The 15,349-nt window shown below is 34.7% G+C and overlaps 3 protein-coding genes across 3 annotated transcripts; 2 read left to right on the top strand and 1 right to left on the bottom strand.

The window, feature by feature from the left end:
* Positions 1–565: 565 nt before the first annotated feature.
* On the bottom strand, positions 566–5,000 carry LOC106713606 (SAGA-associated factor 29). The gene is made up of 7 exons (XM_014506438.2): positions 4,932–5,000; positions 4,467–4,578; positions 4,215–4,361; positions 2,103–2,228; positions 1,617–1,841; positions 1,202–1,459; positions 566–708 (listed from the first exon to the last, which is right to left on the bottom strand). The coding sequence occupies exons 2-7, from the start codon at positions 4,503–4,505 to the stop codon at positions 616–618; spliced, it is 888 nt and encodes a 295-aa protein (XP_014361924.1). The 5' UTR covers positions 4,506–4,578; positions 4,932–5,000; the 3' UTR covers positions 566–615.
* A 403-nt stretch (positions 5,001–5,403) lies between these two features.
* Positions 5,404–9,971, top strand: LOC106713596 (polyadenylate-binding protein 2). Its single transcript, XM_045681505.1, has 6 exons — positions 5,404–5,814; positions 6,524–6,671; positions 7,287–7,419; positions 8,171–8,300; positions 8,808–8,944; positions 9,444–9,971. Exons 1-6 carry the CDS (start codon positions 5,722–5,724, stop codon positions 9,478–9,480), a joined length of 678 nt encoding a protein of 225 aa, XP_045537461.1. The 5' UTR covers positions 5,404–5,721; the 3' UTR covers positions 9,481–9,971.
* A 1,575-nt stretch (positions 9,972–11,546) lies between these two features.
* On the top strand, positions 11,547–14,788 carry LOC106713604. The gene is made up of 8 exons (XM_014506435.2): positions 11,547–11,694; positions 11,768–12,001; positions 12,139–12,382; positions 12,657–12,832; positions 13,076–13,198; positions 13,454–13,596; positions 13,973–14,144; positions 14,561–14,788. Exons 1-8 carry the CDS (start codon positions 11,584–11,586, stop codon positions 14,672–14,674), a joined length of 1,317 nt encoding a protein of 438 aa, XP_014361921.2. The 5' UTR covers positions 11,547–11,583; the 3' UTR covers positions 14,675–14,788.
* The last annotated feature ends 561 nt before the right edge of the window (positions 14,789–15,349 follow it).

Genomic DNA, 15,349 nt, shown 5'->3' on the forward strand with positions numbered 1-15,349 from the left:
TATTTTATTTGCTTCCATTAAATTTTAATTATTATTTCATAATTTTGTTAAGTATAAGAGAGGTTATTGAAATCAATTTTGTTTAACGTCCAATATAATTATCAAAATTAAATGATTGTATATTTCGCATTTTAACCATTGTATCATGTATTCATTGTAGATTTTACTTTAAAATATAAAGAAAAATATTACTCCTATCAATTGTCTTTTTATTTCTACACCTGTAATTTATTTATAAAAAAATCTTAATTTTTTTTAATCTACATTTGGACATTTTCCTAGTATTTGTTACCCATTAAACTATTGTTAATAGTGAAAATGAAACCAAAAGAAAATTTTTAATTAAATTTATTCGTTTCGTAATTTATTAAACTATTGGTAGTTTATATCTATTAAGTAAGTAAAATACAGTATTTGCGTAATCAAATTCACTATGATATATGCGATTTTATAAATATCAAATATTAATTAAGTTCACATCGAACTTTATTCATTAACAAGTATAAATACGCCGCTTAAAATGAAAGCTGTAACAAGCTATGAATCTAGAGAAAGTGGTGAGTGGTGCGGCGGGGGCGGGGCGAGGCGCGCGTGGGGCGGGGCGCGGGGGTGGGGTCAGGTGCTCCGCCCCTTGCCCTCCTTGATGGCGATCACGTAGCGCTGCGCCACGCGCTCCGGCGGCGAGTAACCATCCGCGTAAGATGAATCCTACATACAAGAAAGTAACGGAGACATTTCGCCATGTTTCTATCTACTAAGCATCTGCTAACGCTATCTAATTGTATCATAATTGATGTTTCTAAAGAAAAAAATGGTTATTGTGAGAAAACTATAAAAGATATATGCTATCGCAGACTTTTATTTAGCACATTTAAAGAGCTACAATTCTTCCATACATCATTTTTATGTAGGTCCTATATTTTAGCCTATGTAAGCGATGAAAGCAAAAAAGACTCATATTTTTGAATCGCATTTTGAATCTAAACTCAAAATCTTCTAGTTATTTTAAAAAATAATCGAAAAAATGGGACCATCTGCAAGCACTACATTTCGATTAAAATATTTTTTATCAAAATCAGACCAACAGGGGCGGAGCGTCGCAGTAACACACATAAAAAAATACAGTCGAATTGTTAACCTCCTTTTTGAAGTCAGCTAAAAATACGATTATAATTAATGTTATTCATATTAGTTAGATTACCTCGAAGAGAACTTCGTAGGGGTCGGCGGCGGATGTAGGCAATCTGTTGACGACTGCGCGATAGAAGCAGGTGGTCTGCGGGTAAAGCGCCATCACGACTGCACCCTTGGGGAAGAGCGCCTGCTCGTCGGTGCGCGGATCAGCGCGCATCAGCGGGAGTGGCACCACGCGCCGCTTGCTCAACACGTGACGGTTCTTCTGCTCCTCGTCTATGTCGTCCACCTCGTACTTACCCTGAGCTGGCAACCAGCTCACTACCTATCAAATATTAGTTGTGTAATATAAATTCATTGTCCTGCTTAATTCAAACTATGGTGCAGTGTATTTCATATTTCCTAATATATTTAACCTCTTAAAATTGAATTTTGCAGTGATTTTAAACCCCAACAAGCGCACAGATTTCGACTTATGTTACCTCCGCGAGAATCCAGTTCTCCTCCTTATCAGAGACACGCACAAGTGCAGCGACGGCGTCCCCAGGTCGCGCCACGTGACCCGCGTCCGCCGGCAGCGCGCCACACAGAGCAGGAGCGCGCTCTCCCACGCGGCCCACGTGGAGTGGCAAAGTCTGGGCTGCACTTAGCAGCATCTTCATCAGCGCGCCGCACCCTATCGTCTCCTTATTGCCCGCGTGCCGCGCCTTAAATATTGACACTCGTCCTATATGCTTTAGCAAATAACCCAACTCAACTGGATCTACCCTAAATATGAATATGAATCGAAGACCTTACTTTCCTAGTTGAGCTTTTTAGGCACAATGGAACACGCGAAAAACTCACAGAAATTAAAAGTAATGCACTACACACCTAACATCATTGAAAAAAATATATAAACATTGAAATCATACGGATAAATTATATTATATACGTTATACAATTTATCTGTATGATTTGAGCCTCACCTGAATACGTCTTTCATTTTTAATAGCCCTTATTTCATATATCTTGGACAGAGCTAGACGGATAACGCGTTCCTCTTGTTCCGCCGCCGTCAGCCCGGCCTTGTATAAGTTTTTCAACTGCATTTGCTGTTATTCAAATTAAACATAATTACATAAAATATGTTACTTTACATTTATAGATATCACACTGTGCAGGCAATATTGCCAAAGCAGTATATGGGGTACAAGTTGTGTGCAACTTCATCTACTGAGAAATAAAAAAAAAAATCTAGTAATTATAGCCTACGTAACTGAGAAAAAATGTAGCTTCAACAGTAAAAGATTTTTTAAATCGGTTCAGTAGTTTTGGAGCCTATATAGTGCAAATAAACAAATACTTAAATCTTTCCTCGTATAATCAGTATTCATTGGGCATTCATTCGTACTGCACGCTTGTCGCTTGTCCCTTAGAATTGCATAGATCGTCAACCTTTATAGTAACAGTTCGCTCTTGGTTTTTCGATTTACTTGAAGTCAAAATAAAATAAAATGAAGTTGTGTGCAATGTGTAACAACAAATTCATTGATGGGGTTCAGTGTGGATCCTGTAAGAAGGTCCTTGACTTTGGGTGCGCGAGTATCTCTGAAACCGGGTGGCGTAAGTTAGGAGCGGAAAGAAGAGCCCAGTGGAGATGTGCCTCGTGTAAACTGTCCTCTCCCGCTACCAGTGTACTTCCGGCACAGATTGAGGCCCCTGATGCAGCTGCCTCTTTAGAAACCATCCTCCGCGAAATCAGAGATACGAAGCGTCAGCTTTCAAGTTTACCAGCTCTGGTCGATGACATAAGACTTATCAAAGATGAACTGTCGGTGCTAAAGATAGCCTGTGATTTCTCCCACGCGAAGGTAGAAGAATTCAATGCCAGGCTTATGGACGTTGAATCTAAGGTCTCACAGATTGACAATACTGATTTAAGCACACTTCATGCCGAATTGGCAAAGGCAAAGCAAGATCTATCTGCGCAAGAGCAGCGATCTCGGCTAAACAATGTTGAGATCAAGGGGATCCCGCTTAAAAAGGGTGAGAACCTATTCTCAGTAATGGATGCAATTGGACGCAGGATCGGTTACGCATGTCCGAAGTCGCAAATCAATTATATATCTAGAGTCCCCATGTATAACTCTAATGAGAAACTAATTATCGTTAGTTTCCTCAACAGATATATTAAGGAAGATTTTATTGCTGCTGCGCGGTGTGTCAGGAACCTATCTACCACCGATTTAGGACTTCAGGGAGTACCACAACGTGTCTATGTTAACGATCATTTAAGCACGGATATGAAAAAACTGTTATCCAATGTTAAAAACATTGCTAAAGAAAAGCAATACGAATATGTTTGGGTTAAGCATGGTAAGATTCATGTTCGCAAAAATAGTACTTGCAAAGCATTTGTCATTGTTAACTCGAGTAATTTAAACAAAATTGTATAAAAAATTGCCAAAATGTATTAGATTTTTCAGTTCACTATTTTTAAACTTATTTTTGTACTTATCTAAATCAGTCATTTGTTCTTGTTTTGTAAAAGGTTTTGCACGCCTGCCTCGTTAACTAATAGGACACCTTTCTTTTGTTCTCGCATAATACACTTTTGTATTCGATATCGCGCTGTTAACGCAGCAACATTAACTAACAAAAATATAGTTTTTTCACTTGCACTTGCGCATACAGCGTTCTATTGCTTACCTCTTCGCGCTATTGTTTTTAACTATTAGTTTTTAATTGCCCTCAACCGGACCTTCTACCTTCATTTTATGATGTCTATTAAATATAATAAATAGTGCACGTTAATTTCGAATTGAATTTGTTTACCTTAATCATATCTGTTACATAAACAAATGTTGTATAACATAACTTACATTGTTAAATATTATTTTAGTTTAATAGTTGCGGTATTTGTTTGCTCATCTCAGATATAAAATTGCTATAAGTGAAAACTTGTTATTGGCTTTCAGTCATCCATTTTAGAGTTATTTAGATTTATATAGCTGTAAGTTTTCCATATCATAAATAAATAAATAAATAAAAAATAAAATAATATCAGTATAAATTAAGACAAAAATAGCACTAATTACTTGCTGTGACGATCCTGAAGATTCATCATTAGATGGTGAAGATTCCACTGCCTTTTCCGCTCTGAGAATCTGATCAATGCATTGTTCACTTCTTCCTCTCTCTGCTTCAATATCATATATATACCGGTGCAATGCTCTTAAACGCTCCTGAAAAATACAAATATGCATGAAAAAAGACACTAAAAAGTAAACAATTTAATACATTTTTGATACTTCCTTAATTTATAAAATATCAAATATTGACTAACTTACCTGCACTTGTTGAGCGGCAACATCAGCAGTGAGAGGCATTGTTCTAATTTAATTCTCTAGACAATTTCCAGCTGAGATAAATTATGTGGTACCATGAACAGCATACAAACACCTGTAAGTTAAATTAAATATTAAATAGGACTTTTATATAATATATCTTATAATTTATTATCTATTAGTTTATTAAGATGGGTCTTGATCAAATACTGGATGTATAGATGTTTTGAAAACATGTCATCATTAATTTTTAGTGCTTTAATCTCAGAAAACTATTTTTGATACTTGTGACGAAATTGCAGTTAACATATAAGTTCGAAATAATCTTGATCAATTGAGTGCTGGGAGTTGATTTTTTTCAAAATTTTATCATTAAAAGCATTATGTTCATGTATATCAAAATAGAACTACATATTTTACAAGTTACAGTTAATTCCCAAGGAAAATTGATAGCAATACAATACTAACAAAAAGTACTACTTTGTACCACGAAACTCGACGGAACATTACAGTATTTAGCAAACTGAATTGTTTATCTGTTCATTTAGCCTTAATTTTTAAACAAAATCTGATTACATTTAGGTAAAATACCAAAATATTAAATAACTTGCTTGTTTCCACCAGTCCAACCCAACACCACAACAAATAAATATTGATTTAATTCATTTGTCAAACATGTCAAAGTCACTAGATGTTGTCAAAATCCGAACAGATGTTTTCGAAAAGCAAAGATTTGCACAGATTATCTTGTGGCATGTAAATTAAAATTTATCCTAATATTATTTTAGATTAACGTAAAACGGCTATATTTTCCTTTAAAACGACGCCTTAGTTGTTTTATTTTTCAAGGGTGCATTTTTGGAACCTTACAAATGTTGGTTTGTTTGAAGCATAAACAATACCAACACTTTTAATTTAAAAATCCAAATTGACATTTTTGAAATGTCATAATGTTTGGTGTTTGAAAATTTGGTGAAATAAATCTATAAATATTACGATAATAATAAGACATTTAACTAATTTGGAGTTAGATTGCTAAAATATCCTACTTATAGTAGTTTATGCTAAAAATATTTTATAAGTAGGTCAATTGATTGTTAGCGGATTGGTTACCGGTACGTCAGGAAGCTTCGTAATCATAAGTAGTTGGCGGAATTCAGTTATTTGTGAATTTATATAATAACCTAAGACGCAGGTTATATGTGCAGTGTTTACTTAAATCCGCTGAGCAAGAATTACATTATAAGTGTAAGTGGATATGGCAGAAAATGACGATTATTTAGAGTCCATTGACAATAATCATTTGGACGGAACCAACGGTTCATTAAACATGACCGACAATAGCCTCGGTGTAAGTATTTCATTTAAGTTTTAGTTTTATCTATCTTTATCTAAAGTATTACAACGATTAAAACAAAACATTATTGTTTACATATCAATTGCAACTCTTGTTTGAGTGTACTTGGCGCTTTGATTTGAAATAAATTTCTAATTACATATTTTGAAAGTAAAAAATACCACGATATGTAAGGTTGATGACACCACCTTCAATGGAATATGTGCTCAAGGAAAACCTAATTTTACAATAATGTTGTAATTTTCGAAATGCAAATGATTCTGATAACAAAAATTTGTTTTTGTTTGTATTATAAATAAACTTGACAATTATTTTACTTTTACAATCATTGTAATGATCTATAGAATGAAATAATGAGCGACATTATTTTTAAATTAAGTAAAAGGAAATAAGAAATTGACAATCATTATTTTATTTCTCAATATATTTATGACTATGGAAACAAAACTAATATGATATGATTAAATTATGCCTTCCTATTTCATCATGTTTGTTCTCTGAATGTTTTTAAACAATTTATTAGACAGCAATCTTTTATATTTGTTCTTAATACCTTGCAGCGGATATAACATAGAATTTATAAAGGAGCATCCTAAGGGATATAAATCATAAAAATTACGATAACTTTGGGTACAAAAACATATCAGGCACAATTTATATAACAAAGTTGTAATATTTAAATGGATTTTTTTTTTGTTTTAAGGCAGGAGATGAGGCGTCTGGTACAGAGGTACCTGACCTAGCTGCTATTAAAGCTAGAGTTCGAGAAATGGAAGAGGAAGCTGAGAAATTAAAACAAATGCAAACTGAAGTTGATAAACAAATGAGCATGGGTAGCCCGCCTGGACTTAGTAAGCCTTAAACCTTGTCACCTTACACGGTAATCATGCTACACCTTTAATGGTTATAGCATGAAATTTTGATGTGTTTAATATGTACACATCATTTCCCTGGCCTTATCCACACCTATGTCACACGGTTTTGAATACCTTCATGTTTTGACTTCATTTTTTACAAACAGCCATCTACCTGTCTACTTACTTTGAAGGAATAAATTAAAAATGAATATTTTATTATAAACTAAGTAATTAAATTTAAATAACTGTGATTAATAATATAGCTGGTAGCTAGTAGTATTAAAAATACTATTACTAGCTGTGTAATGTAATGTTCAGTGCCACTAATAAATCAATATTCCAACATACAACATATTAGTATAACCAGTTTAATTGTTCAGTTGGGATTACAAACTGAAAACAGTTGCTATCTTAGGACTTAGGAGAAGATAGATGGATTGTGTGTAAGGTGGTACAATTGAGTAAATTGTGACAACTCAAAATACATATGACAGATCAATCTAGAGGCCAAAATCCTGACTTAACATTGTGTGGGTTAAGGACAGGAACATGATAATGAAAGGTTATAATCTTATGGTAAAGTATTAAGGTCTTATATAAAATTTTCAGCGAGTCCATTAAACATGTCTATAGAAGAAAAAATTGAAGCGGACAATAGATCAGTTTATGTTGGCAATGTGGATTACGGAGCGACAGCTGAAGAATTAGAACAACACTTTCATGGTTGTGGTTCAATCAACAGGTACTAAATCCTTTTTATTATAAACGCTTTTGTTATTAATTTCTCTTAATAAGATAATCAATTTTACAATTAAGTTTAAGATAAATATTGTAAGTATTTTAATAACACTAACAAAATGTAATACTTACCAATAAAATATAAGTTAAATAAAACATATTCAGAAAATCTGACCAATTATGTATTACACAATAAAACAAGAAATAAAAAACATATATGAAGGCATAATAAGATAAAGGGATAAAACGTTTTTAGGACAAATAAATTTATTGCTTCAACATTTATATATCAATATCAACTTTTACTATGTTTTGCTGTTGTAATGTGGTTTTTTTATGTCAAAACGGCCAACTGGATTCGCCGAAATAGCGAGGCAACCGCTGCCCATAGACATCCGCAAATGCATTGCCTACCTTTAATCAATGGAGAAGGGGACGCACAGAAAGAGGATATTTCTAATTCTTATGTCCCCTCTTCCGCAAAATCCACTTCCCCTTTCCATCCTCTCCTAATAAGAAAAAGGTGGGAACGGAATGTGGACTAAAATTAGGCCTCCTGCACCACACTCATCAAACGAAATGCAGAATTGCTTCCACTTCACGCCTGTCTTCTGTGTGGTCGTGGTATTTCACCGGTCGACCCGGCCCATTTGTGCACCCAACAAATATTGTTGTTGCGGGATCTACCACTTTTTAGCTCATAATAAGATGTGTAATGAGAAATTATTAATTTATGAATAATTGTAAATTTTCAGGGTGACAATATTATGTAATAAGTTTGATGGTCATCCTAAAGGCTTTGCTTATATCGAATTTGGGGACAAAGATAGCGTACAAACTGCCATGGCTATGGACGAGTCTCTATTTAGAGGGCGCCAAATAAAGGTAATTTTTTTTTCTAAAGCAAAAGCAATCATGTTATTGGTAATTTAACTCTGAGAAATATTGTCACTGAATAAGTGCAACATTTTTGAAATAGTATATAGACATCAGTTTTCAAACTATATGTAGATTTTAATTTGCATTCATGGTTGTTCATACATCAAATAAATCATTCATGTATTTTTAACTAATAATAAATGGAGAAAAAAAATGGGCTCCATGTTTACTTTTATTGCTTTCCATCAAGGGAAATTTACAGGTAAGTGATATGATTCTTGTAGCATTGATATTAAATATTATTTTTTGGGAATGACAGCACTATTCTCTCTGAAGTGCCAATTGGGACAAAAAATTCCACATAAGAAACTAAATCAGTTTTTACCTTGTCGATTTTCTTTGGTGAAAATATATACAAATGTCAATCTACCCACAAACTACGAGCAGTATTCCTTAGCTTTCAGTAGACTACTGTAAAAGAAATAATAATAATAAATTGTTTTACAATCGCAGGTTATGCCAAAGCGCACAAACAAGCCGGGGTTGTCATCAACCAACCGGCCTCCGCGGTCGATGCGCGGCCGTGGTCGCTCCTTCCGCGGCGGCTTCAACTCGTACCTGGCGGTGTACCGGCCCATCCGCCGCGGCAGGTACCAACCATATTAAAATGATTGTCCCCAGCCTTATTCATGTTGCAAAACCTAATTGATGACTTCTTGTCACACTCGTCCTTTACATGGTTGTAATGCTGTAGCATTTATGCCACACTTGACAATAGTTTACACTAAGACAATGTATAATGTTGAATACGTCCATTGTTACGACGAATTTAATAAGTACAATATACTCATGGATAAGGCTGACTTATAGTCTTGGATTGCATTTGTCTGTGGAAGAAATATTTATATACAGTTTTACAGTTTTTAAATAAAGTTGATATAACGTTATATGTATTTTTAATTTATTGTATATATATCCTTCCTTCCCTTTGCCGAGCGAGGTCCGTTTCATGGTCGTAGTTAAGCTTTGAATTGTATTTTGCTGACTTTGTAAGGAGAGCTTAGCTATGGCCGCGGCCATGGTTTGCATGCTAATAGTGTCGTAGTTAGTGTTTGTAGCGGTGCTAATGTGGTCGCCCGTTGTTCGCAGAGGGTACAGGCGCGGCATGTATTACTCCCCGTACTGAGTACGGTAAAACGGGGACTCCGCCCCCGGCCGCAGCCGCGCCGCGCGATACCCTCGCGAGTGTGTGCGGTGTAGCTAAGTTAGTGTACCGACTGGCGGCTACCTTCAGTGTCGTCAACCGGATCGCCAATGGATTCTGACTCCACTTTAGTTTATAAAAAATATACTTTTGGGTAAGAGGTCATGTTATGCTGGTCGGGTCAGACAGTGACAAGTTTGTTCGATGAATTGCAAATTGAACAGTTTATTGTCATGTGGATGTAGACGAGATGTGACGATGGATCGTTCAGTGTGTGCTGTTATCTTGTATGGATTGATGACTAAATATTAAATTTAAGCTATGATGTCCTCCTGATTTTAGTGTTAAGTGTCGTATTCTTATTCAATTAAAATTTGCGATGACTTTATGATTAATTATAATATGAACCGTTTGCGGTATTCTAGTTAGTAGTTGTTCGAATGTTTGTAATAGAAGCATTTATTTTTTTAAAATGCAAATACATAGAAAGCAAAAAAAAGTTAACAAAAACTCAATTACAAATTATTATTCTGAATTAGATAAATAATGTTAAATTATCCTTCTATCAACTTGAGTTCGATTTATTAAACCGAGCGTATGGGTGGGATTGTTGTATTTCACAAGTTACTATGCGTGGACAATAACATGACACCTGAGATCGATGACGTGATCAAACCCAACTAACCGGCCATAGTAATGCTTCATCGATTGCTGTACTAATGAATAATCACGCGAGGTGGTATGTTATTGCAAATGTGTAGTAGTTGAATTTGATTATTATTAAAATTTATCATTATTGAGTTAAAAATGAAAATGTAATAATTCCTTCTGAAACGCTCAGTTTTTATACAAGATATAAAGGTTGAAATAGATAGCGGTTTTAGATATTAATAGTTTTAAAATTAGTTTTTTTCGTGTATTTTAAACACTACAGAATTATCATTTTTATAGTGAAAAAAAAATCGATCTTCAACTTTTTTTGTAAAGTTAATAATTTTGGAGCACCAATTTCCGTTTAGAAATAATGCGTAATTTAAAATTTATGTTATTAAAATAAGAACAGTATTTTGTTAAACGATTTTGTAAAGGTAAATGGTTTGTAAAAAGCCATACCATGGTACTATACATAAATGAAACTTACATTGCTTCAAATGCACTCGAAAACTGATTATTTTTCTGTAACATTGTTAAAAAATCAATAATTTAAAAGTATGGTGTAATGTGAAATTTTGTGGTTCTGTACAATTTGTAAAATTTGAAATTCTGTTTCTATGAAATAGATTATGAGCATTGTCTTAAATTGATACATGTAATAAATAACAATACATTGTATTCTATGTTTGTATATGCAGTTTGATGTTTACTTCGCAGTTTGATGCTTTAAAAAAATTATTTTAATGCACTATCAAAATGAAAACAACAAAATAAGAAGTTACAAAATGTTTGCCAGATAAGAAATAATTTTAAGATGAACCTGTGTTTTATTTTCATAAAATTACCTAAAATAGTGGGCGATGTAGGAAAAATATGTTTTTAAACCTAAATTTCATCACAGTATTTGAGAGTTAATATCTGAAATGTTATCGCAGAAACAAAACGCTCTCTAGACAACACGCAGTATTCTCTACTAAGATAATATGCGGCTCATTTATTTGAAAATGGCTAAATTCGACTTGAAAGATAAAAATTCACATGAAAAGCAGTGAAAGGTGATAAGAAGGGGTCTTAGTTTATAATTCGTTTTTTCAATCATCCCAACCTGTTCCGTTGTGTGCATTTAGTCCGTTTAAAGCCGCATTTATTTGGTAAATTATTAATAGTTATAAAACCAAAAGTAAATAATTTTTTCTACTGGTTTTAATTTTCCGTATGATCAAAACGCCTTTGCCTCCTAAGAGCATTTAAAAAAAACTAATGTCAATTTTGACATTGAAAAATACAAACATCAAACCTGTATCAAATTTGTTTTGAAAAGATTTGTAAATTGATCCCTCAGATAAAGAATAGACACTTATACTTTGTCCTAGATTGATCCTGAATCCTGATATAAACCCAATAATATTTTAGCAAGCTTGCTTTAGTAGCATGTCACTTATGGGCCCGGAATTCTTTAATTTTATAAAGAAGTTAGAAGAAAATGATGATAAGCTGACATCTGTTACTCCTCTGCAGGAGCCGCTCGAATTTGAATACAATGTAACTTGAAATGTTTTTGATATTTGGATGAATTTAAAAAATCTTTTAATTCAAACTTGTTTATTTGTCGTAGAATTCAAGTTGTTACGTCTGCAATGGCTACTACGGCCCCAGCTTTGGTGAACCCGTATGCGTTACCTGCCACGCATTTCTCTTCCCTGACTTTCCGTCATATCTACCAAGCTCCTATTTCTGCAGTGAAAAAACTGATGATGGTGATTCTGGAAATGATGAACCTTCTGATCTGAACTTCCAGTTAGATCGCAGGCTAAACAGAGTTTGTGCTTTTCCTTCTTGGTGTTACAGAGTAAGTAGGGTTTTAATTTAGTGAATTTTATCAAACTAAAATCTTATTTTTGTAAAAGATAAGATTTTGAAGTTAGTAAAAATGTTTTGATACACATTTTTTCATCTAAATTTTTGAATAGATTAAATTAATTTCAGAATTCATTAGACAGTGAGACAAGCCCTGAAGATGAAACTAGTCGCACAAGTACCTCCGGACCTGGGGCAAGCAGAAGTATTAGTGAAGGCAGTGGTTCAGGAATGCCTCTAGGCCCTATTGATATAGCAGCAAGAGCACCACCTCCACAGCCCCCTAGCTTGGCACGTTCCTTGCAAGCTTTGTCAACTCCAAGGCTTCCAGATAATTTAGCTCCTGGATTAGTGGAGCATTTGCCTTCTGAAGGTTAATAAAATTGTTTTGTTTTTATACATTCTGTACAATTATGAAACTTTTTTATTTGAACTCATAAGGCTTTCTAAAGTATGCAATTGAGTACTACTGAAAAAGGATTTTTATACTAATACCATGTCTTAAAAAAATCATACTCTGATTACTTCAATGTTAAATGAAGATTTTCTAATTACTTCTGACAAAATGGGTGGAATTATCACATTTATATTGTACATAGATTAAAATCTATCATTATTATAGATTTGACAGTAAAATTTGTTTGCAGTGCTGCTATGCATCTTCAGTTACTTGGATGACATGTCTTTGAGTGCGTGTGCATGCGTATGCGCTCGCTGGTGGCGACTGGTGCGCGCGCACGTGCCGCCGCCGCGCTGGGCCGCGTTCACCACACGACGTTGGCCGCTCTTCCGGCCTCTCCTGCCCAACCTTGACTGGCATAAGGTCTCTTATATATTTATATAACATAGTACATAGCATTTGACTTTGGTATGTTGCTTACACTCTTTTGACTAATGTGCCAACTCTACCAGCATTTGTTACTTGTGAAGCTTTCTGAAGCTTTTGAAAATATATTATTCTTATGTTCTTTATATTGAAAGCGAATGTTAGTAAGTATACTGTTTACTTAGACTAATGGTAGATATATAAGACTGTGCCGATGGAATTCTGATGATTTATTTTCAGAAATATCAAGCGCTGGTAGATTCATGCTTCTGCCGGCACTGCCTGGTGCAGATGTCAGTGTTAGCTCAGCCGGTCGGCGAAGAGAACGCCTGGCGCAGGAACAGGCTGCGCACTGAATCAAAGGTTTTCACACAAACATCATTTTATAAATAGAAAAAAATATTTCCTGCTTATTCTTACTATTCCTCGAGCATTCGTGAAACTAAGAGATAAGGCTTAGAGAGATTAATGCCTAGTTTACACGCCATATGCCAGTAGTATACCACAGCTGATGGTAGCCCTACTGTACTGACATAATGTAACCAGACATAAATTTATATTTGCAATCCAGTCAATTTATCAAATGGTTGTATTTAATATTAATTGTATTTGTATAAGATGATGCGCAATGACCCGCCGGAGGGCATCGCGGCGGCTCCGCTGGATCCCAAGTGCTGTCACTGGCAGGCCAGCGTCACGGGGCCAGTCGACTCGCCTTACGAGGGCGGCGTCTTCTATCTATACATACAAGTGCCCTACTCGTGAGTAACACATAATATTACTGATTTGATTAAACTTAATTGCCGCATAAAAATTATTTTGAAAAATTTGTACTATTGGTTTAACTTGAAAAATTATTAAAAACTAGCTTTTACCCGCGACTCCGTCCGCGCGGAATAAAAAATAGAAAACGGGGTAAAAATTACCCTATGTCCGTTTCCTGGTTCTAAGCTACCTGCCCACCAATTTTCAGTCAAATCGATTCAGCCGTTCTTGAGTTATAAATAGTGTAACTAACACGACTTTCTTTTATATATATGATGTCTTAGTCAAGTTTTTTAAAAGAACTATGTATTATGGTTACAGCTATACAAAAAAGAACTTATAGTAAATAGTCATATGGTTGATTTTGTCTAGTTACCCAATGAACCCTCCTGTGGTGCGGTTCCTTACACGCATTCTACATCCCAACGTGTCTCGTCACGGCGACGTCGGCATCGACTCTGTGCACCACAACTGGTCGCTGGCACTCACCATCGGCAAAGTCCTCATCTCCATACAGAGTCTGCTCACAGATCCATACACCACGGTCAGTATTATTACCAGAGATTTACTAACTCCTTTTTCTCGTGGAGCCCTTAAAAGTGGGGGATTGAGTCAATAGGCATTTACAAAGCTAGCATGTACCGTCTTTAGACCACATCAAGGTCAAGGTCAAGCGCTAGCTTATTCAATATAAAAAAAAAATTACTGGTTTATCTGTTGCTACTGTTATCCTTGTGAAGTCTTGACTTTATTTTGAGCTATTATGCACCTTTTCCGGGTCTTGATGATCCTAAAAAGGTATATTGCTAGGAACGGGAGAGAGGAAGTTTAAGGTCGCCCGAGATATTTTATTTACCATGTCATTGAAAATGTGACATGTGACTGCTGTAGTCGCTGGTCGCTTAGTGGAATAAGGGTTTAAAGGAATGTTTTTTTTAATTAGTTTATAAACTAACTCAGGTTTGTATGGAGCCGGAGTTGGGAGAGATGTATGTTCACGATCGCGCTCGTTTCGAGAGCCTCGCGCGGCGCTGGACTTGGCGCTACGCCATGCACGACATTCTGCCTAACTAAATTGTACTCTGCTGCTTATACAATAAGACATATTGTGGGTTGATACTAAACTTGTACGAGGCATAAAACGCTAAAAGAAATTTTGATATGTCCATCCTTCTCATTCTCTTAGGAAAGACAACAATATATTTCATAATTATTGTAATGTTAACCTGAAACGTTGTAATACATTTGAAGAATTACTACACATCAAATGTATTAAATACGAAATAGTTTTTACGCGTATAATTGTATATGTAATGTCCAGATCTCAGCAATGCTTTAATTTAATTTAGCTTGGGAATGTGGCTATATTTTTCAAACTTTTATTTCTCGATGTTGCAATGTGTTATTAGTGCGGATAGTCGTTCCATTATTCCAGAATTAGCAATAAGTAACCAATTTGTATGACAAACTTTTATGTAATCAACAAATAAATGTATATTTTAAAGATATGGTTTTTATTTTAAAATGTACGTAACAATATAATGCTTAAGAGGTAATTTATAATGTAACAGATCAGTACTATTAACAAAAATATGTAGTTTTTTCGTAGTACATTAATTTTTGTCTGTTAATTATATCAAACATAATCCAAATGCATTTACACGTTAGTACCTTTAAGTTTTGATTTAGTTTCGTTTATTTTAGTCCATATTTCTAATAAAGATTTGCAATTACATAATAACGGTAAAC

Source organism: Papilio machaon, chromosome 16 (assembly GCF_912999745.1).
Source record: "Papilio machaon chromosome 16, ilPapMach1.1, whole genome shotgun sequence".
NCBI lineage: Eukaryota > Metazoa > Arthropoda > Insecta > Lepidoptera > Papilionidae > Papilio > Papilio machaon.

Coding starts and splice junctions, on each gene's coding strand:
- LOC106713604 (XM_014506435.2), top strand. CDS start 11,584: ATGTCACTTATGGGCCCGGAATTCTTTAATTTTATAAAGAAGTTAGAA. Junction 12,833..13,075: donor CCAACCTTGACTGGCATAAG/GTCTCTTATATA, acceptor ATTTATTTTCAG/AAATATCAAGCGCTGGTAGA. Junction 13,597..13,972: donor TACATACAAGTGCCCTACTC/GTGAGTAACACA, acceptor GATTTTGTCTAG/TTACCCAATGAACCCTCCTG.
- LOC106713606 (XM_014506438.2), bottom strand. CDS start 4,505: ATGCCTCTCACTGCTGATGTTGCCGCTCAACAAGTGCAG. Junction 4,362..4,466: donor TTGCCGCTCAACAAGTGCAG/GTAAGTTAGTCA, acceptor TGTATTTTTCAG/GAGCGTTTAAGAGCATTGCA. Junction 1,460..1,616: donor AGAACTGGATTCTCGCGGAG/GTAACATAAGTC, acceptor AATATTTGATAG/GTAGTGAGCTGGTTGCCAGC.
- LOC106713596 (XM_045681505.1), top strand. CDS start 5,722: ATGGCAGAAAATGACGATTATTTAGAGTCCATTGACAATAATCATTTG. Junction 5,815..6,523: donor TGACCGACAATAGCCTCGGT/GTAAGTATTTCA, acceptor TTTTGTTTTAAG/GCAGGAGATGAGGCGTCTGG. Junction 8,301..8,807: donor TTAGAGGGCGCCAAATAAAG/GTAATTTTTTTT, acceptor TTACAATCGCAG/GTTATGCCAAAGCGCACAAA.